This window comes from Trichomonas vaginalis, chromosome IV (assembly GCF_026262505.1).
Source record: "Trichomonas vaginalis G3 chromosome IV, whole genome shotgun sequence".
In the NCBI taxonomy this organism is placed as follows: domain Eukaryota; phylum Parabasalia; order Trichomonadida; family Trichomonadidae; genus Trichomonas; species Trichomonas vaginalis.
Genome location: NC_067206.1, coordinates 27011723 through 27036803, shown reverse-complemented (window position 1 = coordinate 27036803; position 25081 = coordinate 27011723). Strand labels below are relative to the sequence as shown.

Below are 25081 nucleotides of genomic sequence, written 5' to 3'. Positions count from 1 at the left end.
TTCATGAAAGAAAAAAAAAATGATTTTATTCCAACAAAAACAAGTAAACAGATGAATGGAAACGTACTATATTTTCATAAATGTAGTAATCAGCGTGTCGGCTTTTGTTTATCATGTTCGAGTCAAAATGTATTAACTTGTAATAAGAAATATTCGAAGATTATATGAAGTATTGAGCATTCTTTGTAGAAATATTTGTAATTCATTACTAACATATATAATAAAGTTGTTTTTTTTTCCTTATTGCAATAATTTTGTCTGATTTTAATAACTTTTCATGTATACGAGTTGTGTGAATATGCATCATAATATGCGTAAATATACTTATTTGCGACGAATAATGTGGTTGCATAATGGAGGTGCTAAATTTTGATTTTTAATATGGGGCTTTGGTATGTATAATCATGTTCTTATCTCAACGTAGGAGTATTGGTGCAATATGATTAAAATTTACGAGGTTGATCTTAAATTGAATAATTCTGGAGTATAAATCACAATGCAGCTAATTCTATGTTAAAGATAGATACAGATTGTAGTAATCAATTAGGGAGTACAAATTCATTCTTTCATTTCTGTCGTATTGAGCAGAAAGGAAGAGATCATAACCCTAGGAAAAAAAGCCCAAATTTGTCACTTTTCATAGTACGTTAAACTCAATTCGCTCGGCGAATGCCGAGCACACGTACTCATCATTCAACATAATATTCTCATTCTTTGGTTATTATAGTGCCAGACAACACAAGATTTCAAAGAATTACTTGAGTTTTCAATTAATCTTAATCCGATTTTAGATTTATCGAGAACTCCATCATCACAATCACATACTTCAGTGCGGTAACTACAATTATCCATATACAGAAGGAAGTTCTTTTCGAACAACTCATTTGGAGTCTGTTTTGGAAAGAACTTCTTTCTGTCCGACTTAATTTCATAGTTCCTGATCAACCAAAAGACAGAAACCACACACTATCTACTTAGGAAAGGAGTTCTTTCTAAATCTTCCTTAAATTGAGATTTTACGAGAGATAACCCTTCTATTGCACTTAAAAATGAACATTTTGATATCTTTAGTATCACACATGGTCATATATAGTATTTCATCTACATGAATACATTCATCTTTCGAAGTCTCTCATTAAATGGAGGCTTCGAAAGATGAATCGTTTTATTCATACAACTTTAAATCTCGAACACATTTAGAGAGTGAGTATATCATTTTATTCTTGTTTTGAGTTTATTCTGATTCAAAATTGCAGTGAAAACAGAAGTTCACACATCATATCTGAATGTGAGCTCATCTATACTTATACGATCTCAATACCTCCACTCTAAGCATAAGAGGTGAAGTTATATAAAAATTATCAGATGCGTTGAAGTCTCAAAAGTATTGCCTGAATGCTTGTTTCATATTTGTCCAAGTAGTTTCAATGAATAAATGTATTGTTTTTTATAATTTCGATTTATTTTTAGAAAATATTCAATATAAACCTTTATTGTGTTATTTACATCTCATAAATTCTCTGTCTAAATCATATAAAAGCGCGTTTTACCCCTATGAATCAAGAAATTCATTCAATATTCATGGTATATTTATTAAATTTATACGATTTACTAATAATCAATATTATGTCCTCATAAATAGCAATATATTTTGGTAATCTATGATAATCATATACAATATTTGAAATCAAATTTTCATTAGTTTAGGTTCCTTGTTAATAGTAAACCATTATATTTATTACTAATAATAAAATCTATGTGTCGTATTGAAATTCAATAAAATTACTTATTCGGTCCAAAAAAACAAATTAGATAAAATTTTTCTTTTTTTATGTAATTTTTGTTTTTCATTTTTCTCAGGATCCTAAGTTATGTTCTAACTTTTGACATCATATCCTATCATGCTAGGCTATATATTATAGCATATCCAAAAGGCAAGGAAATCTATCAGAGAAGCCTTTTTGACCTATCGTTGCCCTACCTCTGTTGCCACTCAATCCTCTGAAAAGTCTGAGGTAATTTGCAAAATTTGCTAATCGAAGAAATTGTTCAATAACAATATCTCACTAGATCATGTAATAGTTAATTTTATTCATATTTGTGAATGTATTCAATTTTGAAAACTTTTATGAATCTCTCATAATTAAATTCAAAAGGCATTCACAAAAAATCGAGTTCAATTTTTTCATTATGTTCTCTCTCTTCTGTATTGCAGAAGTTGTTGAATTTCCTCAAACTCAGAATCGCAAATTCGATACTGTATGCGCCAACCATGAATACTACGAGAAGATTCTATTCCCATGGGAAAGTGCATGGGATTATTCAGTAGATGATTCTACTGATGGAATCGATGTTTCAGGCTTACATGTATCCGACGCCAACAATGAATCGTGTAAAAACAATTTACAAGTAAGTGAAGGGATTAGAACGCGTTCGATTGACATTTTTAATAGAATTCGTTGGCTTACTGGTTATCAAAGGAATCAAACATACATCACAGATGATGAATCAAAGGCATGTCAGTGTTCTTTTGTTTCTTTTGCTAATAATGGTGCATCTGGACACAGCGGCGAAGGTAGATGCACAGCAGAGAATCCCGATGCAGCAACTTATTGTGGAAAATCAAACCTTGCTACATTCCAACACAAAAAATTGGCTAATGGCATTGTAAATCTTTACAATGAAGGTACTGTCACTCTTGGGCACCGACAAATCATATTATCTCCAATGATGAAGGGAACTACTGTTTGCAGTGCCTATGGTGATCGTAAACAAACAACTACTACAATTGGTGGAACTGAATATACAACAACTCAGCCTGCATCTGATTTCTATACAATGGGAATAACATATGATACTGAAAATACCGAAGAACTCCCATTCATTGCTGCTCCGCCACCAGGATTTGTTCCTTACTATTTGATTCCAAGAATCTTCAGTTTCCAATCAAAGGACATTACTAATCCACAACTTAGTGATATTAAAGTTTATAGAAATGGAACTCGACTCACTGCCGGTGGTTATTCATCTGTTATTCAAAATAACTACGCCACACAAGGTACATATGCCGGATATATTTTCATTCCAACAGAAAAAATCCAAGAAACTTCCTTCGCAACAAGTGGTACACAATTAGCAAAAATATTCCCATATCCAGGAACAGTATTCTCATTCGAAATCACTAATAATGGAAAGACATATAGATATAACACGACAGTTGTTGATTGCAGACAACCAAACACATATCCAGATCCTCCTGAAATTGAAACTTCACCAACAAATACTGAAGAAAACGAGACCCAAAATAGTACAAATACTAACACACCAACAACAGATGGAAATGAAACAAATAGTACAAATACTAACACACCAACAACAGATGGAAATGAAACAAATAGTACAAATACTAACACATCAACAACAGATGGAAATGAAACAAATAGTACAAATACTAACACACCAACAACAGATGGAAATGGAGATTCTAAAAACAACACAACCACAACAACAACTGCATCACCAGAAAGTAGCAATCCACAAAAAGGAGATAATAATGGAGATAATCAGAGTTCAGGTTTGACAAAGGGTCAAAAGGCAGGAATCAGCATCGGTGTTATCTTAGGTGTTGCAGTTATTGTTGGTGTTGTTGTTGCCATCTTATTTGTCAAAGGTGTTATTGGTGCAGGTGGCGCTGCTGCCGCCGGTGATGCTGCTGCAGATGAAGCTGTTGATGTTTAAATTAATTTTTTTGTTGTAGATACAATGTACATAAAAATTTTGTGATCTCTAAAATACTTTTTTTTAAGTAATGTTTGATTTCATCTAGTGTGAATTTACTAATTATATACACAAGTCCATATTCTATAGGAAATTTCCAATAAACCGTTATAAAAGTGCACTTACGCCCATTAATTCTGGCAATAAAAGTGAAGCAACATTAAAAGTTAAGCAACGTCATTGAATGCAATGTCATATTATTAAATAAATCTTTAATAAGTTATTCAAATGGAGTCTTTAAAAATAAAAATAAAATAAAAAAATTTTAATTGATAAAAAAAAAGTTATATTTATTTAAAATTGATTTAGATTGCATCATAAGAAGAAGCAGCATCATTTCTAACTTTGTTGCAAGTGATGATAGACAATAAGTTTCTAGTGTACTTAGGGACATCGCTCCAGAACTCTGCGTTCGGGAGTTCCAAGCGTCCAAACACAGTGAAGTTGAACAAAACTCCACCAACGAAGTATAGAGAAATAATAAGAACCAAAACAGAGAAGAAGATGAATCCTCCTGATGTTGGTTTCTTATTTCCTGGGCAGAACATCTTTGAATGTCCAACTAAATCCAACTGATAATCCTCTGTTTCGATACTGAAATCAGATAAAACTAAATCAGAAATCGAAAGATTTTCTTCGCATGTTGGATAGAACAGAACAGAAGAGTTTGCATATCCACCTTTGTACAAAATCCTGTTATCAGACATTGATTCAGTCTTATATCTTGTATCAGCGTAAGACATGCAGAACTTTCCTGTTTCGTTTGTCCAACACTTCCAGCAACTTGATTTCTCAACACCTGCGCAATTTGCATCGGAAGGACAATTTTCAACTTCTTGTGGATTGAAAATCAACTGGACTTTCTGCATTCCCAAAGAGTTGAAGGACTTAAAGACCTTCATTTCCATGTCAACTCTCTTTAACTTGCTGTAATCGTACCATAATGATTCCTCTTCATTTTTGATTGGATATGGTTTGTTCGCTGGTTTCGGTGTTGGTTGTTTTGGCTTTGGAGGGAAAATTGGTTCACTTGCGCCTTCATCTGGACATGCTTCTGCCCAATTAAGACTAACTGTGTATTTGTTTGTTCCGTCGTATTCAATGATAGTGTGAACCATTGGCTTCTTTCGACTTTCATCACAGGAAATGTCTAAAACTAAATTCGTATCGTAATAACCGTTGGCTGACAAAATTGCACCGTCAAATTCGGATCTTGTTCTGTGTTTCAGACCTTGTTTCCTTGCGTCCATCATTGGATAACAGTTTCCGCTCCAGCACAGCCAGAAATCGCTCTCGTGATGTCCATTGCAATTCATAGATGGAGGACAGATTACTGGATTGAATGGACTTGAAACAACTTTGGCAGAAACTGTGTGGTCGTTCCAATCGATGTAGACATCGTCGCTGACAAATAGTAATTGGTCAATCATGAAAGCGATGTTGTGGGAAGCGTTGGAGATGTCGAATTGTACACTTGTGTCCTGTTTCGGTTTGGGAGAAACTGTTGGAGAAGGTGTCGGAGGAGCCCAGCCTGGAGTTGGTGGAGATGTTGGCTGTGGTGTCGGCTGTGGAACTGGTGGTTCGCCAATGCAAACATCGCGTGTGGCAGCTGTGATGGCGATTTCTGTGTTGAATTCGTCATTAAAGAAAACTTCTGGTCTGTACTTGATTTCGCCGGCTTTCAAGTTCCAATCACAGATCATTCTGACGGTGGCTGATGAATTTGTGCCTTCATATTTGGCAGCAACGCCATTTGATAATGTTGTTCCGTGGTAGAGCTCGATATCGACCATTTTCCTGTAAAGTCCGAAATCGTCACATGTTACTTGGCCATCGACATCGTCCCAGCAGAGCCAAACGGTTGCGGCGGTTGAATCTGGGCAAATGTCGCCTGGACATGGAAGTGGACCACATGGCTGAGTGACAATCCAATGGTGATGCGATAATGGCCATGCGGCGTTGGTAACATCGAATTTTGTACCACCTTTGATATTATATTTTGTAAGATCTACGTTAACTGTGTAGTTTTCTGCATCCATGAGGGTCTTTGCGCATTGTTCTGGTGATGGCTGGATCAATGGCTTCATACAGGCCTCGTTTGTCCTTGCGCGGATTTTGAGTGTGGAAGCATCGACCAATTGGGCCTTTTCGATCCAGATCTCGTTCTCTTGGAGTTCGAAATCGCATGTAAAGTCGACAGTTAAGTGGTTATCGTCTTGTTGCATGTAATTGATGCGGAAACCTTCATCTGGATCTTCGTAAAGCCTGTTGAAGGTAGCACGTGGATTGGAGAAGCCTTCGCACCATGTTCCATTGCGATGGCAAACCCAGGCAGCTGAAGATTTGTAACCGCTGCAATTAAAATCGGTTGGGCAGTTAGAAAAGCCACATGGTTGGTAGAGGACGAGTGTATCTGGGTCGCCGTCGATATGAGCTGGAACGCCGTGAGCTCCGTAGTTCATCTTGTAGAGATTTAAGTTAATACCGTATGGATAGACCTTTTCTGAGTCGTAGATGTACTTGCATGTTGGTGGAAGCGGTGGATCCGGCGGTGGATCAACCTCTGTTGGAATGGCAAGTGGAGTAATGAAATATAATGAAATAATGAGGGCGTCTCCTTGTGGAATTGTCATGATAGTTGGCTCAACATCATCATTAGTAGCCATTGGCTCATTTACGAAATCAAAAACGACGTTGAAATACTTGTATTTTGAATATGGATTTGTTGCTTGAGCTGATGTTTTAATAATAAATCCATTTTTAGGATTTTGACTACTATCATAATCGTATGTTTGTGTGTCGTGAAAAGCGATTGGCTCTACAAATTTAGTATTCTTATCGATTCGTATGCCATTAACGCCAAATGGAATAGTAATACCTTTCGGAAGTTGATCATGTGTTAAATCGTCGCATAGTCTCATGTAATAATCTGCATCCTCATCGGAGTAAGTATAAACTTTGTTATTTGCAGCAATTTCAGAGACATTGTAAAGGTAACCATCAATATTAGCACCGCATCTATATGGCTCTATTGGTGTGCTTCTTAAAGAAGCTTCAAAGCTTCTGTATGTAAAGAAAGATAAAAACATATAACTTCTGTGATAAAAAAAATTATTTGAACGAAACCAAAATAATAGTTTTGGTTTGAAAATAAAAGCATGCAAAAGGTAACTAGAAAAACATATTTTTGCTTTCTTATTTCATCGGTTTGTAACCTAAAGTTATGAAATCAGTTTTTTATTTGAGACGTCAACTCTCTCAATTTGTATTGAATTTCTTATCCGATACGGAAAAGCTAATGTACAATTTTTTGAATAGTACAATCATTCAGATCATGAACAACTAAATTTATTGCATAAATTGGGAATTAGATACACAAACTTGATGATACTTGAATAAATAATGATTAAAATTCGTATCAATATATATTTTATTTAGGCTTATACATGTTATTGCTCTAATATTGAAAAATTCTCTACTCAAGAACTTCCTTTATGTCATTACCATACCACTCATCGATGAATTTCTGCTTAAAATCAGCTAAATATTTGTGTCTTAATTCAGCAACCTTCTTACCGCTCTCAGTTTGCATGAGGTCTTTAATGAGTAGTAATTTTTCATCAAAATGATTCAAAGTTGAAGATTTTGCAGATCGATATTCTGCTTCATTCTTATATGTTTGCGGAGCAATTGATGGATCCCACATTAATCTCTCATTAGCTCCTCCAAAAGCAAAAGCTCTTGCAACACCAATTGCGCCAATTGCATCAAGACGATCTGCATCTTGGACGATCTTTCCTTCCAATGTATCCATTTCGCGTTTTGCAATGTTACCTTTGAAACCTAAAGTTTCAATAATATGCATTACGTGCTCAATTCTTTTTTCATCCATACCACAACGGGCAAGAACTTGCTTGCATTCAAGTTTTGTCTCAGGAATGGACTTGCAAACTTTTGGATCAGGAACATCATGAAGAAGCGCAGCGCAAACGACAACTTCGATATCTGCAGAATTTTCATGTTTAGCAATTGAAAGTGCTGTATTTCTGACACGCAAAGCGTGAAAATAGTCATGTCCAGATGAATCCGAACCCATTTTTTGGACCATATAAGCCTCTACTGCTTCGAGATCCATTTCCTCTGAATTCTGTCTTCACATACGTTTAAAAATTTTGAATATACACAAAAGCAAAGAAAGTAGGGTTGTTAGATTCCCGACGATAGGTGTCTTGGAAGATTTGCCTGGTGTCATCATAGTGTCTTTAAATCAAAAATTTTATTTTGGAGTTAGTTTGATTGATTTTTCAATAAAAAACATTTCTAAAACAAGAAAATAAAACGATAAAATATTTATATTTTATATAAGGATCTTATATATTTAAAATAAATATCATTTTATTTTTTTCATTGGTGTCTGTCAAACCATAATACACTATTCAAAAATTCAATGTGTCTTGCGGTTTCAAAAGACACCTTCAAATTGAACGATAGCACAGACACTATTGAATTTTACCCATTGTATTTAGTTTTTACCCTTTTTATTTTTAAGAATTAATGACTGAAACAGCCGTTTTGCTATGACCTCAATCACTTTTATTTATTATTTTAAATATTATTTAATTTTATTATTTGAATAGGCCAACTTATATTTGAGAAGCTCAATTTGAGACCACTTAATACATTGAAATATCATAAATATTGAAATATTAAAAAGTGTATTTCAAAATATTGAAATTATAAAAATTTATAATACTGAAATTGAGACAAATTAATAAATTCAATGTGTTTTTTTTGAAATAACTCTCAAATATTATTTTTTTGTTTATTTAATGATGAATAAATATGATTGCTTTAGTCAATCATAAAAACTAATTTAAGTTTAAAATAATGAAAGGATAATTTGATCATTTTTTAAAATACAATTATTTTTGATGATTTGCAAGAATCTTTGAAAAGAATATAATATAGGTTCTATTTTTGTAAAATTTATCCAAATCATGTATTACATAAATTACGATTAAAACGATGAAAGAACCAAAAAGTGTGTTTTGTGTTTTGTTGTTGCGTGTTGGATGCGGGATCCTGTTATTTCCGAAATCGACAAAAAATTTGGAAATTTAATTTCCGAAATCGAAATTATATTAATGTTTTTAATATTCTTATATCAAAAGGATTAAAGTTCATTAAGAGAAAAACAATTCTTCTTCTTCAATCTATTGGCGCATTTATTTCTACACGCCAATAAGGAAGGGAAAATTATAAGACACCATGGTGTCTTCAAAACGCTAATTTTTGATATTTTTAACAAACCCTAAAAGAAAGGGATTTTTTTGCAAAATGAGAGGTCGGAAATGCCGAGTTCGTCGGAACAACAGTCGACTTAGGCAAAGAGACACTCCTACCCTCGGAAATAGATCTATATATCATAAAAATGATGAAAATAACGCAGATTTACTATTTTTCAGGCCTGGCACACGTCAAGAAAACAAAAAGGAATCCATATTATCAGAATACTACCAGGTTAAAAGAGATATATGTCGTTTGAAAATTGCTGTTAGAGATGATAATCAAAGAGTAAAGGAATTGCAAGAAAAAATTGCCAAACTTGAAAAATCGGAAATAGCTTTCGCACATCAATTTATTCCTGGCGAATCCGCAAATCAAATCTATGACGAAAGAAAGAAAAAAGAAGAAATAGCAAAATTACAAAATCAATACGATGAAAACATGGATAAGATTAATTATTACACAATACTATACTCTGACAAAAAGATTATTGAATTTAATAATGATGTCATGAAGATGAGGATTGAATCCAATAATTTTTCGAAAGAAGTTCGAGAACAGCAGAACCGTATATCAGAAATTATGTTTGAAATTGAAAGGTTTAAAATCTCAGATGAATACCTACAAGTTAATCAGCAACAGCAGATTATTGAAGAATATCAAAAAGCACTCAATAAAATGGTCGCAAAATACAATAATTTGAAAACAGAATGCCAAACTCTGGGTGCCGATAATGATGATGAGGTTGAAAATTCTCCTTTAATACAAGGATTTTTATCTAGTTTAAAGGAGAAAAAGAAAAGATATAAAGAACTTAAGAAGAGTTATAAACAACTCCAAATAGATCAAAAAGAAGAATTTGAACAAGCACAGGAAGATTTGGATGAAAAATCACGAATACACCAAATTAATGTAGATAATTTAATAATGGCGTATCCCATACCAGATGATGCTACAAAAGAAACCGTATGTCAATGGTTTGCAGATATTGCTCCAATTGAAGGATTAATGTTCTCACCTGAAGATTATACTCCAAGATCTGTTAGAATTCAATTCTATTCGAGAGATGATGCTATTAGGGCAGTTGAACTCAAAGACGGATTTCAAATCAACGATGAAATTCTTACGGTTGAATTAGAAAAGCCAGTTACTGTGAAAGAGCCTGTTCAAGCAAATAAAAAGTCTAAATCAGCTCCCCGAAAATTTGAGCGTCATCCCAAATAACTATATTGTTTGTTTATATTATTAAATAAATTCATTCTGTTTGAAGCGTATTTTAGTATATGAAACTCATTATTAGGAACAAATTGTTTCACAAAAGAACATATATTAATACGGAGATGTGAGTAATACATTATAAGCTAGAAATTTATCTAAATTTATCCTCAAAGGTGAAATGAAGCAGGATTGCACGGCGTATACATAAAATTGAAAGAAATGTATATTGATCATATATGATATCAAACTGTATTTTAAAAAATTAGTAAATTTTTTATCCATTACAAGAATTTTTTTTTGCGAAATCTTGCTAATCGTAATTACCACTAAGTTCCTTTCTCTATTCTATCAGCAATTAACACTTGTGTATTGATGACGATAGATATAATGTTCGGCCAAGTAAAACTATGTCTAGCGAACCAGCTAAGACTGTTGACCAAATAATTGCCAACGAAACATTCTTTGGCGTTTACGGAACCTTTGAGGCAGCTATTTCCGCTCTTGCTGAAACAAAACTCAACACAAAAGAAGCAACATATATCCTTGAAGGTGCTATGAAGCGTTACAATCAACAACAATGCTACGAAATGTTCACCAAGATGAATGTCGATTTCAGTGCAGAATCTCCTGCCAATTCAAAGCACTTTTTCGAATTCCTTCATTCAATGAGCTCCGTTGTTCAGGCTAACTCAGTTGATCCTCTTATCAATCACATCCAAGGCCTCAACACAAAGTTATTACAAGCCGAAGCATCAAATGAAGATCTCAAGAAGCAAATTGCTGCTCTTCAGACAAAGGTTCATGCCTTAGAGACTGCTGCCAACCAGAAGGCAGAAGGTATCAACCCAGCTGAATACTTAGCTAAGCTTGAAGTTGTTCTTGCTCAATCCGCCGAATTCAAGAACGTCACAGCTGAAAATGTTCAGCACTTGAACAGTTCTCTTTCCCAATCCATCAAGTACGGCAGAAGCTTCGCCCAATACGAAGAGATTGTTAAGATTATGGCTGCCAACGACTTCAAGGCTGCCTATTCCTATCTTAACAACCTTTCCAAGCGTGGTGATGCCCAATCCATGGCTGCTGTCTGCAAACTCGGCCTCAGCGAAGTTGCAAACAACAATAATTTCACAGCTCTCTTAGGCGCATGCCTCTCCGGCAATGTCCGCCTTGTCAAGTCCCTCATTGAAGGTGGCTGCAACAAGAATGTCGTTGACAACTTCGGAAACAACGCATTACTCAATGCAGCTGGTAACGGCAAGACAGAAGTCATCAGATACCTCATTACACAAGGATTCGATAAGAACTACAGAAAGGAATCGAGTGGTTTCGATTCAATTCTACTTGCATCTCAGGAAGGATTTCTCGAAACTGTTCAATTCTTATCATTGCTTGGCTGCGATGTCAATTCTAAGAACAAGGATGGCGCAAACTGCGCTTACTTTGCTGCAAAGAAGGGACATCTCGAAGTTCTCAAATTCCTTCACCAGAAAGGTGCAGATTTGAAGGTCAAGAACGTCAACGGATGGTCAACAATCATCGAAGCTGCTGGCGCTAATAGTGTTCCAGTCTTAGAATTCCTTGTTTCCCAGGGATGCAGCGTTGATGACAAGGCAAACAACAATACAACACCTCTCCACTACGCAGCTGAGAAGAGAAGTGTCCTCGCAGTCGAATTCCTTATCAAGAATGGTGCTAAAGTTAACGAAAAGAATAACGACGGTAAGACACCACTTGACATCGCTAAGGAGAAGGCTGAGTCTGGTGAGAACTTCGCTAAGATCCGTGACTTACTTACTGCTGCTGGAGCTCAATAGAAAAAATTAAAATATCTTTCCTCATTTTTTTTTAGAATTTAAAGAGTTGATTTTATAGAATATGTCTAACTTGTAAATAAAAGAATGTACTAAAAGCTATTATACTTGTATGATTATCTTTATTTTAAGAAATTCAAGTAAAACTCATGAGTTTTATCTCTTGTTCATGTTTTGATATTGATGTTTTCATGATTCGTTTCAATAAAATCATTTTGTATGAAAACTAAAATAATATAACAGTATTTTTCTTTGTATTTTGGAAAATTATAGTATAAATATCTTAGAATTACAATAATAGAGTACCAGTGTCGTTTTAAAATGTAAAATAAAGTTTTACTAAATTAGAAATTTGAATTTTATTTAATTTTTTAACCTTATTGTCCAAAAAATTTCAAATAACTAAAAATCAATATAAATCTTTGAAGTTTTACCAATATATTTTTTTTTGAATTCTGATAATTTTGGAAAAATCAAGCCCACATAAGTTGCAATGATAGTCCAAAGTCAACTGAATTAAGTCAAATATACACAAAATTTAGAAATTTATATTTCATTTTTCTTTTATTCGCTTAATTTAGCTTAAATTCTACGATCTCATGCACTTTTAGCGATAGTGCTGATGTTAAGAATTCGTAAAAATGTGCTAATTAGTAAGCAGAACACAAATATTTCTAAAAATACGTATTATATCTCGAAATAAAACTTAAGTAATTCCAAATATCTCTCTAACAAGATCAATCAGGAATAAATATTGTTCAATTGAGATAAATGCATAAAAAATGAGTAAAAACAGTTGAAGAATGGCATTATAGCAAACGAGACAGTAGAAAGCCAGTGAGAACATAGTATTACCAACAATAGATAGATTTTCTTGAGATCAACTTTATAAATGTCAAATAATTGTCGTTTACAAATGTCAAAAAATTGTAAATAAAAAACAAAACTTTTATCACGCTGTTTTGAATCATTTTTTGTCAAAAATTTTATCAATATGGATGATTTAGCAACTCTGCACTTGAAACTGAAATCAGTGCCACAACCTCTTACACAAACAGAAATGGAGACACTGGATAAAATTATATGTGCTCTTAAAAGCAAAGATACTAAAAATTCAGACAGTATTCGTCCATTAGATAAACCAGAGTTCAAATGGATAGAAAAAGCCGAAAATTTCAAGTTCAACCAAGAAAGTCCAGAAACAATTTCATCAACAGAATACGAAACTTCGAATACAATTGTTGTAGATAAAAGCTCTTTAGATGGAGTTAATTCTATTACCACGGCTATCCAAATGGCTAAGGATAATACAACAATCATCGTAGAAAAAGGTATTTATTCCGATAATATTATCTCTGACAAGACAATTCATATAATTGGTCGTGAAGGAGCGAAATTACTAAATCAGCACATAGAAGTTAAGAGTGGTTTATTAACAATTAAAGGTTTCTCCATTAAATCAGATTTAGATATCGTTTCTATCATAGATGGTACATTTGCAATGAAAGATTGCACCTTGGAGTCATCATCTATGAAAGCATGCATCAATGTCGGACCGAATACATCTCTCGAAATTCAAAATTGCTCTATCGTAACTACAAAAGCTATTGATGCCGCTCCTGGTACGATTGTTACAATTATCTCCTCATCTATAGTAGGAAATAACCACTTTTTCAAGTCAGATGTCAGGTTTATTCACTCAAAATTTTCTCATCCCTCCGGTATTTGCTTTGAAGCCTCATCAACCAGCGCAAAAGTCGATAGATGCCTTATACAAGATTGCCGTGATATCGCTTTCTCATTACGTGAACACAGCTCGATCAGTTTAGAAACAACCGAATTTTCGAACATAAAAGGCGCAGGTATTCTTTTACATAGCCAGTCGCAGATGATCTGTAAGAACATAAGAATATTCAATTGCGCCAAAGCTGGTTTAATTATTTCTCGTGGAGCCTCAGGCGAAGTTACAGGTTCCGTAATTTGCAATTGCAGGTTATCAGGATGCGAAGTTCTTTACAGCGCCCAGTTAACTCTTAACGAATCTTGGATATCTGATGTCAAAGGCTCATGTATCTTCTGTGAAGACCGCTCGATGATTTCTACGACAAGATCGGTAATCTCATCTGCAGGAGGCCACGGAGTTGAAGCAGGAAATGGCTGCGTTCTCAGATTAAAAGATACTTTATGCAGCAACTGCAATGGAACAGGAATCCTTGCAAGCTCATCAAACCTGACGGCCCAGATGTGCGAGTTCAGCGGCCACAAGGAAGCTTGTATCTTCGGAGAAGACGCAATTATCGAATTAACAAACTGTGCAGTTTGCAAAGGTAAGAGCGATGGCATATTTACTGAACCAGGAAGTACTATCAGTATTAACGCTTGCTACTTCTCAGGATGCATGGGAAATCACATTTTCTCTCGTCAACCAAAAGATACGAAGATTGTCGAATCAACCTTCTTAGAATCAATATATACAGTTGCTGGAGAGCCTAAATCATTCGAAGAAATCAAGTTTGATAAAACTCGTCAAATCCAATATCTTATTTTCGGCGGTTTGACTTTCGATAGTGCAGATATGATCATTATTGATTCCTGCTATATTTGTAGGAACATGATCCGCATGCTTGGCGTTAAAAATGGCATTATTACTCAATCTCATATTATTTATGCCATTTCTAAGCATCCGAAGGAGCCAACTCGTACTGTAGAAATTTCTGATGAGTCATCTGTCACTATAGAAAGCTCTTCCATTGATCAGACAAGTATCACAACTAATAATGCCAAATTAGCAATTAGAAAATGCACTATAACTAACTCAGGCAACTTTGCATTACAAGGAGCCAACAGTGCTAAACTTATTATAGAAAATAACGAGTTTTCAGATTGCAGATCTATTTCTACGATCAAAGACAACACAAACATTATTTTCTCATACAACAATGTTAAGAATGTCAAGAGATCGAAGAATGCTGCAAAAGCAGGTGAAACATCAACACTTAGAAGTGCAAATCTGCAGAGAACTAAGGCAATTAACATTAAAGAGTTCTCGTCTGGAACAATTGAAGGAAACTTTTTCAGCGGTGATTATGACTATGCAATATTTATTGATGGACAGTCTAAAGTCGACTGCCTGACAAACCAAGTCCAAACGGGTACTAAAGGTGGCATTATTTATGCGGGAATGAGTTATGGAAGATGCGAAGAAAATGAGTTCTCTGGTAAGGTAACTCAGATAGAATTTATCCACAAGTTTACTCCTGCTCAACCTATCTAAAACATTTGAAATATATATTATTATATTTTTTTTTCTGAAATTTTATTTTTTATCACTATTAGAAATTAATCATTTAATAGCACCATGATCAACTAAGAATCTAACTATATCTATCGAATTTTGCTTAATAGCAATGGAAAGTGGTGTTTCAATATTTCAAAATATATTTCATTTAACTATGATTGATATGAAATGAAAGAGAATTTGGTATAATAATAATTGATATTAAATGAAAGAGTATTCCATAAAATAATGATTGATATGAAATGAAAGAGAATTCTATATATTAATGATTGATATCAAATGAAAGGGAATTAAATATATTAATGATTGATGTGAAATAAAAGAAAATTCTATATATTAATGATTGATATCAAATGAAAGGGAATTAAATATATTAATGACTGATATGATATAAAAGAGAATTAAATATATTAATTATTGATATTAAATGAAAGAGAATGTAATATATTAATGATTGATATAAAATGAAATAAATTAAGTTTAGCATTGACATCAGAGCCATGATTAACTAAGAATCTAACCATGTCTATCGAATTTTGCTTAATAGCAATGGAAAGTGGTGTTTCAATATTTCAAAATATATTTCATTTAATAATGATTGATATGAAATAAAAGAGTATTCCATAGAATAATAATTGATATGAAATAAAAGAGAATTTCATAGAATAATGATTGATATGAAATAAAAGAGAATTCTATATATTAATGATTGATATCAAATGAAAGGGAATTAAATATATTAATGATTGATGTGAAATAAAAGAGAATTCCATAGAATAATGATTGATATAAAATGAAATAAAATAAGTTTAGCATTGACATCAGAGCCATGATTAACTAAGAATCTAACCATGTCTATCGAATTTTGCTTAATAGCAATGGAAAGTGGTGTTTCAATATTTCAAAATATATTTCATTTAATAATGATTGATATGAAATGATAGAGAATGCAATATAATAATAATTGATATGAAATGAAAGAGAACATGATATGTTAATGATTGATATCAAATAAAAGAGAATTCCATAGAATAATGATTGATATGAAATGAAAGGGAATGTGATATGTTAATGATTGATATAAAACGAAATAAAATAAGTTTAGCATTGACATCAGAGCCATGATTAACTAAGAATCTAACCATGTCTATCGAATTTTGCTTAATAGCAATGGAAAGTGGTGTTTCAATATTTCAAAATATATTTCATTTAATAATGATTGATATGAAATGATAGAGAATTTGGTATAATAATTGATATTAAATGAAAGAGTATTCCATAGAATAATGATTGATATGAAATAAAAGAGAATTTCATAGAATAATGATTGATGTGAAATAAAAGAGAATTCCATAGAATAATGATTGATATAAAATGAAATAAAATAAGTTTAGCATTGACATCAGAGCCATGATTAACTAAGAATCTAACCATGTCTATCGAATTTTGCTTAATAGCAATGGAAAGTGGTGTTTCAATATTTCAAAATATATTTCATTTAATAATGATTGATATGAAATGATAGAGAATTTGGTATAATAATTGATATTAAATGAAAGAGTATTCCATAGAATAATGATTGATATGAAATAAAAGAGAATTTCATAGAATAATGATTGATGTGAAATAAAAGAGAATTCCATAGAATAATGATTGATATAAAATGAAATAAAATAAGTTTAGCATTGACATCAGAGCCATGATTAACTAAGAATCTAACCATGTCTATCGAATTTTGCTTAATAGCAATGGAAAGTGGTGTTTCAATATTTCAAAATATATTTCATTTAATAATGATTGATATGAAATGATAGAGAATGCAATATAATAATAATTGATATGAAATGAAAGAGAATGCAATATAATAATAATTGATATTAAATGAAAGAGTATTCCATAGAATAATGATTGATATGAAACGAAAGAGAATTTTATATAACAATGATTGATATAAAACGAAATAAAATAAGTTTAGCATTGACATCAGCACCTAATGAAACAAGAATTCTTGTTGCATCTATATTATTATACATTGCGGCGTAATGAAGAGCAGTCATTTCATATACATCGCGATAATCAGCATCAATTTTGTTAGTTGAGGAATATAAAAATTTGAAGATATCAGAATTTTGTGACATGCATGCATAATGTAGAATATTTCTCTTCTTATAATCAATTTTATCAAGAAATTTTTCGTTTTTGAGAATATCTATTGTTTGAGGAAACGCAGCACACCAAGGAACGATGAAATTTCTCTCTCTATCGAAAAGTAGAAATACTGCTTTCAAGTTTTGGTATTTGATAATATCTTCGTAGATAGCTGTTGAATGTATGTCTTCTCCATCGAAATCTTTATATGTAAAAATATTTTTCTCTAAAACAAATTCAAGCATTTCGTTATTATGCGAACATATAATGTCTCTGAGACAATCTTTGTCCATCTGATTTTCCTTTAAACATTCGCTGATGATGTCTGTATTTCTACCAATTAATGCATATTGAAGACATTTTTTTGATATTGCATACTTTTGGTTTGAAATTAAGAAAAAGAAAATGTTTGCAGATCCAAAATATGCACATGTTTCAATTAATGATAACTTGAATCTCTCTAATTCATGTGTTTTATAAATTTCTAAAAAATTATCATTTTTAAGTTCTTTTTGAGAAATATATTCTTTAAATTTATCAATTTGATCATGCATAACAACAAATTCGATTGAACCCTCCAATGGGAGTGTTAATTCCGAAAAATACTCGAGTATTTTTATATAATTTTCCTTTGAAGCATAATTGTATTGTAGTGCTTTTAAAATGATCGTTGAGAGTTGGCTTTTGGAAAGTTGATATTTCGAAATCAAAACATTTTTGATGATATTGCACATGTCTTCGACAGATTCATTGGATTTTATTAGAAAAAGCTTTTCAAATGCTCCTATAAAGTCTGAATATGGTTTTGCATAGTCAGAACTCATGATTTTTTTTTATTTTTTTATTTTTTTTTACAATTTATTTTAGACTACATTGCGTTTATGTAAATCATACAATGTATCTTGAAAAGTCTCTCTTTAAATTAGAGTTTTTGTGATGGCTTTACCTAAAAGTACTCTTACTTATTTATGACACTTGTAGGAAAACCACAATTATAATTTATTAATCATGATGATTGATTATGATAACTTGATGCAAAATCCAGATTATTTAGATTTATTAGATGCTGTATAAACATATATAATGGATGGGTCCCAAATTTTCAATTAGTAAAAAAGATTTCTAAAGTTTATCATAGTAGAGTTTGAAGTTAATCGATTAGATAACAATTCTACTAATGGAATTTTGTAGATGAAAACAATAATAATCATCTGTCACTATAGAAAGCTCTTCCATTGACCAAACAAGCTAAATTAGCAATTAAAAAAATACACATATTAAAAAAATAAAAATTATAAGTATTATAAGACAAAAATAACTCTATTTTAAAATTAATATATAAATAAATAAAGATGATAGTATAGTATATACATATATAAGTTAATACTTTCTTTGAGCTTCGAAGTTAGCATAAAAATCGAGCAAAGACTTTGGAGTTCTTGGTTTCACAGTTTCCAAAGCTTTTTCAATGTGTCTTTTCTCAACAATGTCAGCAGGAGGTTCTTCTCTCAATGCGTTCATTGCAGACTCTCTGCAGACAGCAGCAATCTCTGCGCCACTGTATCCCTCAGTTCTCTTGCTAAGTTCATCAATGTCAGTATCCGTAGAAAACCTCATTTTTGCGATGTGAACTTTGAAAATTTCTTTTCTCGCATCTTCATTTGGCAGAGAAACATAAACAAGTCTGTCGAATCTTCCGGGTCTTAGCAATGCAGAATCCAAGAGATCAGGTCTATTCGTGGCAGCAATAACAACAACTGACTGATCGAATTTCGTTGAAACTCCATCCATTTCTGTCAAAAGTTGTGTCAAAACTCTGTCAGTGACATTACTTCCACTTTCTAAACCAGAACCTCTTTTTGTGGCCATCGCATCGATTTCATCAAAGAACACAATAGACGGGGCAGCACTTCTCGCCTTCTTGAAGACTCCTGCAACAGCTTTTTCACTTTCTCCGACGAATTTCGAGAAAAGTTCAGGACCTTTCACAGCAATGAAATTCATTCGACTTTCTGTTGCAACGGCTTTTGCCATCAATGTCTTCGAGCATCCTGGAGGTCCAAACAAAAGAACACCCCTAGGAGGACGAACACCAAGCCTTGTAAAGGCTTCTGGTTTCTCTAGAGGCAATGTAACACTTTCTTTGAGTTTCTGTTTCACATCTTCATAACCGCCAATGTCCGACCACTTAACTGTCGGAATTTCTAGAGTAATGTGTCTCAAACTGGCCGGTTTGACTCTGGAAAGTGCTTTCGTGAGGCTGAGTGATGATTGGTCGTATGAATCAATGATCGCTTCGCTGCACAATCTTTGTAAATCTCCACCAACAAAACCGGTTGCTGCTGTGGCTGCAGCTTTGACATCTGTGTCATCGTATTTGATTCCGGAATCATCGAGAATCTGTTTAAGGATCATTTCGCGTTCAGTGGCGCTTGGAGCTTGTAATTCGATATTTTCGGATATTCGACCGCCTTGTCTGAGTATTCTTGGGAAGGAATCAATATCTGTGGTGGTAGCAATGATGGTCGTATGCTCGGAAATTGTTGCTATTGATGAAATTAATCTTCTTGAGACTTCATCTGAAGAAAGTACTTCCATGTTCTCGAGAATTATAATATCTCTGTTCCTGGCAGCACGGAGTGATCGTTCTGCAGCTCCAAATGTGCCAGAAAGTATTGATGGAATCGAAAAAAGTGCAAATGAGAGAGATGTGTTTTGATTGACTATAGCCGATGTAAGTACCGTCTTTCCTGAACCAGATGGTCCATGTAAAATGAATGATTTTCGAGGATTGGATGTAATAAATTTTTGAATTTCATCAAATTGAGGTTGCAATGATTTTGGAACTGCTGTAACTGAAACAACAGAAGATACAAATGCTGTTTGAGATGTTACTCTAAAATGAGGTGCTGTTTCTGGACCTCCAGATAAAATTGAAAATTGTCTAGTTCCAAAAAAGACTGTTGAGCCCTCAGTAACAACAATACCATCATAAACTGATGGAAGGATCTTGCAAATTGTATCAGGACAGTTCCCAAGAACAACTCTATCAGCATCAACAAATTCATCTATAGGAGTAAGCGTAATTTTTGCTGCCTTTGGTAAGTCAAGATACTTTATAATTGTTTCATCGAGACCTATGTCAGAAACACCTGATTTTGGTGAAGGCCAACCATGAACAATGATTTTTTTGCCATTATTTTCGATCAAAAGTGGTAAATCAGTATGTAAACCATGTACAGCCATTGTGTTTGTATGTAAAAGACATCGCATGAATGGGGGTTTTCCTTCAATTGCTCTTAAACTTGTTTGTGGAAAAGTTAAAGAGCTTAAAGTTAGAGTAACAGGTGAAGGTTCAACTGGCCATCCACTTGGCTTCACAGGTCCGCTTACTTTTGGTTTTTTTTCTCGCTTATTACTCATTTTATTTCGAATACTAAAATCTTTCTCTCAAATATGAAAAAAGTGACAAATTTTAATAATCTATAGATTTATAATATCCATCAATAATAAATAATTTTTGAAATTATTTTTCCATCAATTTTTTGGCAATTTTTTATCATGTCTTTTTCATTAGCTCCTCTAGTTAAAGGGAAGGAAACAAAGGAAATTAAAAATGAGTTGACAACATCTCAAAAGAACCCAGTTTATCAATCTGATCTATTTAGATCTCAAAATTCAAGTTCAATTAATATTAAACAAGAAACTTCCCAAGATAATCAAACCGTTCAATTATATATCCACAAGATTAATAAACAAAAAATCACACCTATGACAACTGCTGATCCATCTAAGCAATATTTAATGCAAATTTATTCACAAATTATAGAAACGGTTGATCCTATATCAGAAAAATCTCTTTTTAGCTATATGATAGCACAACCTGAAGCCCTATGCTTAAAAAATCAAAATGCAAAATTCGATCAATTACAAACTTGGCTTGGCATATTATCAAAGAGATTTAGCGTGGAAATGACATACATTGACAGTCAAGAAGAGGCCAACGCTGGAAGCTTTTTTTTAGGCAAATACGTTCTTTTTCATCAAAAAAATCAAAATTATACCTCACCTCAATTTGATCAAACAAAGAAATTCAAAAATGGTGTTTATAAGTTATTATGGATAGTTACCGGTCCACCAATTTCTGAGGACGGAACGCACAGAAATGAGGGAAGCTCAGTCTATATGCTTTCTGAAGACGAAAAACACAGTGATGAAATAATAACATCAAACGAGTATTATTTGTTTTATGATTATGATCATGCCGTAATATAAATTAACTTTATAATTTTTTAACTTTATTTGAAAGAAAATATGTTATGATTCAAAAAGCTTGCTGTATTTTTTTATGAGTAAAGATAGATTATATTTTTATTGATTTTGAATGTTTTTAAAAATAGGAAGTTTCAAAGAATCAGCTGCCGATATTCTTTTTGAAGGATCTACTTCAAGAAGAGCGAGTACTAGCTGTAAAAGCTCTGGATTTGTATTCGGAATAATATTTTGAAGGCCAACAGGTTGTAATACATCAGATTGCTTCTTTATTTCCGGAAAAGCTCTTTCAACTGCTTCAGAACCAAACAATACTGTAACTTTTTCCATCAATTCCTCATTAGAAGCGCATTGGAACAATGGCTGGCCAGTAATCATCTCTACAATGACACATCCAGCACTCCAAACGTCTACAGGGAATCCGTAATTCTGATTTCCAAGGAGAATCTCAGGAGGACGATACCATCGCGTTATGACTTCTGTAGAAAGAGAGTCAACAGGAATGAATGTCGATCTAGCTAATCCAAAATCTGCTAATTTGAGCTCGCCTTTTCTATTTAATAAAATATTTTGAGGTTTAACATCTCTGTGAATTATATATTTGGAATGAATAAATTCAAGAGCACGTAATAACTGGTATGAAAATGATATTATTTCTTCTTGAGATAACATGTTATTTTTGGATTGCATGTATCGGCGTAAATCCCAATCGCAATACTCGAAAATAAGCGTTAGAGTATGCTGCGAATGAACGACATCGTATAATTGAACGATATTTGGATGCTTGAGCTCTTTCAAAAGCGCAATTTCGCGAATGGCTGTTGAAGGAATGCCTTCTTCTTGGCTTTCGAACTTAATGCGTTTGATAGCTACAATCTCCTTGTTTTGGGTGTTTTGTGCCTTATAAACAACACCATAAGTTCCTTGGCCAATTCGATTGAGCTTAGTATACATGTTTTTTGTTTGGATTGTTTAAGGTTATTAATTCATCAAGAAGAGGGTTATCTAATCTATAAAAATAGAAAGGCCTATTAAAGGTATTTTAAAAAAATTGTTTAAAGATATGAATTATGAAGAAATTTCATCGATTATACTCAATAAATTATTAAAAGTCTTTAAAATTTGATTTCATTGCAAATTTAAATTATACGTAGGTATTTTGAATGGATAAAAAATGAAAATCAAATTATCGAAAATCAGAGTTTCTTCAATTTTTTTAGGAAAAAAAACCGATAAAAAATTGAAGATTTTTCCATAACGGATGAATTCCACAAAGATCATGATTATAAATAGAAATTAAAATTTTTAATATTTTAAGCTGATTCAAATTTTTTCAATACTTTGAAATTTAATAATCAATGAACCAGGAGTCAAAAGATCATATTATTCTTATTTGAATCGTGTCTGAATGGAATATCAATATTTGAAAGCAAATATTTAAAGAAAAAGTATCGATTTTGTTTTCAAACCATAAATTTCGAAAATTAACATGACCAATTTCATTTTTGGTATTTTTGATTACTACTGGAGAGAAATTAGGATTAATGACATTTGGTCAGTTTTCAAATTGAATTTAGTACTAATTGAAAGAAAAATAATCGCTATTCATGATGGTTGAACTCGGAATAAAATCGGAAGTAAATTATGAAATAGCACATAATATGTCAATTCGATTTAGAGATCAGAATTGGAAAATTCAAATAAAATAAATATATGGATCAGGAAAATAGAATTTTAAAAGAACAAGTACTATCTTTCTATTCTTATGTTTCGCGGACAATCCCGGCAAAAATATTCAATAATTTTGATAACTTCACATTTTAATTCAATAAAAATATTTGATCGCACATGCTTGTATATATAAATCACGATAAATTTATAATTTTAATATTTCTTTTTTGAGTAATTTATTTTGATAGTTTTGATAAGACTTTCAATTTTATTATCTTTTAATTCCGATATAAATTGATATCGGTCTAATTTTATAAGATAATATTACTATAACATTTTTAACCTGTCTTGCTTTTTTTTATCTTAATATTTTTTTATTCATCAGAATCGCTTTTTTCATAAATTATTCTTCTCAGTAAACTAATTATTATTTTCATTATTCCCAATTTCAACGTTAAGGGTGCACCCGCATGTACGTTTATTTGAGAGGAGGAGGATTACCCTCTCAATTTTGAAAGCTTCGTTAACTTAATATCTCGATGAATATTGTATTAAAATTGAATTTGCACATACCAATATATCTGATACAATATCCTTAAGTTTTACTAAAAAGAATTTTTTAAAATCCCTGCAGATTCGGGGATTTTTAAATTTTTTGATTTTTTTCGAAAATTTTTCGGAAAAAAAAATATTTTCAGAAGAGCCTTAACGGCTAAGTTTTATGTTTAATGTTGAGTATCAAAAAGAATGGGCATCTGATATAGCCATCATATATCCCAGAAGCAAATAAAAATTCTGACTTTTTAAGCATAAAAAATGAAATTTTATTTTTTGCAAAAAACAGGCCACACGGATGTACGTTTATTTGAGAGGAGGAGGATTAAATTTTTGAAAGCACTAAAATTTGTAAATATGCTAGTTATATAATAATATGCATTATTTTAAAAAATAAAAATTAAAGCACGTTAAAATCTTTTTTGATGAATTTTTACAAAAGCTACTCAGGATAATGCAAGATATGAGTAGTTAAACATAAATTTCAAATCAGATTTTACTTATAATAAATATTTTAAATTTCCGAAAATTAAGTTCAGATCGACTCTATACGTAGTCAATACTAAATAAGGTGCCAAAAACCTATTAAACAGTATCAAAACTATCAAGATTGTAATGTTTTTGAAGAAAAATTTATAGAATTATAGACTTCAAACAGATATTATGTAAATAAAAATAATATAATGAATTTATTTATTCGTATAATAGCAGTAATAAGTCGATTATTCACTTCTACTTCTGAGATTTGAATGTAATTTCGACAGAAAAAGATATTCAAGAGGAAAATACTAGGGGATACAAACAGCCACCATGACAGGATTATTATGGAGCCAAGTTGTATTTTTTGATATTTTTAAAGTTTTCCTACCTTATTTAGGTACCAAGTTATTGCTTAAAAATTAAGGTTCTAAATTCTGAAGTTTACACGATCCTCCCGGGCGCACCCTTAACCTATATTTTTATATCAATTTACTATCTCAGAAAGATATGTATTTTTATCCTAATTTTTTATTATTTTAATTTGATAAAATTTTACGCCTTCAAA

At 32.3% G+C, this 25081-nt stretch overlaps 10 protein-coding genes across 10 annotated transcripts, besides 2 other annotated features; 5 read left to right on the top strand and 5 right to left on the bottom strand.

The window, feature by feature from the left end:
• Positions 1-642: 642 nt before the first annotated feature.
• Positions 643-690: a mobile genetic element.
• Positions 691-2190: 1500 nt separating this feature from the next.
• On the top strand, positions 2191-3738 carry TVAGG3_0175980 (DNA-directed 5'-3' RNA polymerase protein; the record flags this gene model as incomplete). Its single annotated transcript, XM_001582236.1, has 1 exon — positions 2191-3738. One exon carries the CDS (start codon positions 2191-2193, stop codon positions 3736-3738), a length of 1548 nt encoding a protein of 515 aa, XP_001582286.1.
• A 344-nt stretch (positions 3739-4082) lies between these two features.
• TVAGG3_0175970 (mannose-6-phosphate receptor family member family) lies at positions 4083-7115 on the bottom strand (the record flags this gene model as incomplete). The annotated part of the gene is made up of 1 exon (XM_001582237.2): positions 4083-6866. One exon carries the CDS (start codon positions 6864-6866, stop codon positions 4083-4085), a length of 2784 nt encoding a protein of 927 aa, XP_001582287.1.
• Positions 7116-7155: 40 nt separating this feature from the next.
• On the bottom strand, positions 7156-7914 carry TVAGG3_0175960 (metal dependent phosphohydrolases with conserved 'HD' motif family; the record flags this gene model as incomplete). The annotated part of the gene is made up of 1 exon (XM_001582238.2): positions 7253-7912. One exon carries the CDS (start codon positions 7910-7912, stop codon positions 7253-7255), a length of 660 nt encoding a protein of 219 aa, XP_001582288.1.
• An 891-nt stretch (positions 7915-8805) lies between these two features.
• Positions 8806-10506, top strand: TVAGG3_0175950 (RNA-binding domain, RBD family-containing protein; the record flags this gene model as incomplete). Its single annotated transcript, XM_001582239.1, has 1 exon — positions 9115-10287. The coding sequence occupies one exon, from the start codon at positions 9115-9117 to the stop codon at positions 10285-10287; it is 1173 nt and encodes a 390-aa protein (XP_001582289.1).
• A 155-nt stretch (positions 10507-10661) lies between these two features.
• TVAGG3_0175940 (spectrin binding) lies at positions 10662-12144 on the top strand (the record flags this gene model as incomplete). The annotated part of the gene is made up of 1 exon (XM_001582240.1): positions 10689-12095. One exon carries the CDS (start codon positions 10689-10691, stop codon positions 12093-12095), a length of 1407 nt encoding a protein of 468 aa, XP_001582290.1.
• A 920-nt stretch (positions 12145-13064) lies between these two features.
• Positions 13065-15685, top strand: TVAGG3_0175930 (pectin lyase-like family; the record flags this gene model as incomplete). The annotated part of the gene is made up of 1 exon (XM_001582241.2): positions 13087-15366. The coding sequence occupies one exon, from the start codon at positions 13087-13089 to the stop codon at positions 15364-15366; it is 2280 nt and encodes a 759-aa protein (XP_001582291.1).
• Positions 15686-17321: 1636 nt separating this feature from the next.
• On the bottom strand, positions 17322-18380 carry TVAGG3_0175920 (spectrin binding; the record flags this gene model as incomplete). Its single annotated transcript, XM_001582242.1, has 1 exon — positions 17322-18362. The coding sequence occupies one exon, from the start codon at positions 18360-18362 to the stop codon at positions 17322-17324; it is 1041 nt and encodes a 346-aa protein (XP_001582292.1).
• A 459-nt stretch (positions 18381-18839) lies between these two features.
• TVAGG3_0175910 (AAA-family ATPase family) lies at positions 18840-20994 on the bottom strand (the record flags this gene model as incomplete). The annotated part of the gene is made up of 1 exon (XM_001582243.1): positions 18919-20961. The coding sequence occupies one exon, from the start codon at positions 20959-20961 to the stop codon at positions 18919-18921; it is 2043 nt and encodes a 680-aa protein (XP_001582293.1).
• A 94-nt stretch (positions 20995-21088) lies between these two features.
• Positions 21089-21847, top strand: TVAGG3_0175900 (uncharacterized protein; the record flags this gene model as incomplete). The annotated part of the gene is made up of 1 exon (XM_001582244.1): positions 21100-21813. One exon carries the CDS (start codon positions 21100-21102, stop codon positions 21811-21813), a length of 714 nt encoding a protein of 237 aa, XP_001582294.1.
• Positions 21848-21878: 31 nt separating this feature from the next.
• Positions 21879-22772, bottom strand: TVAGG3_0175890 (protein kinase superfamily; the record flags this gene model as incomplete). Its single annotated transcript, XM_001582245.1, has 1 exon — positions 21910-22764. One exon carries the CDS (start codon positions 22762-22764, stop codon positions 21910-21912), a length of 855 nt encoding a protein of 284 aa, XP_001582295.1.
• Positions 22773-23939: 1167 nt separating this feature from the next.
• Positions 23940-24981: a mobile genetic element.
• Between the last annotated feature and the right edge of the window lie 100 nt (positions 24982-25081).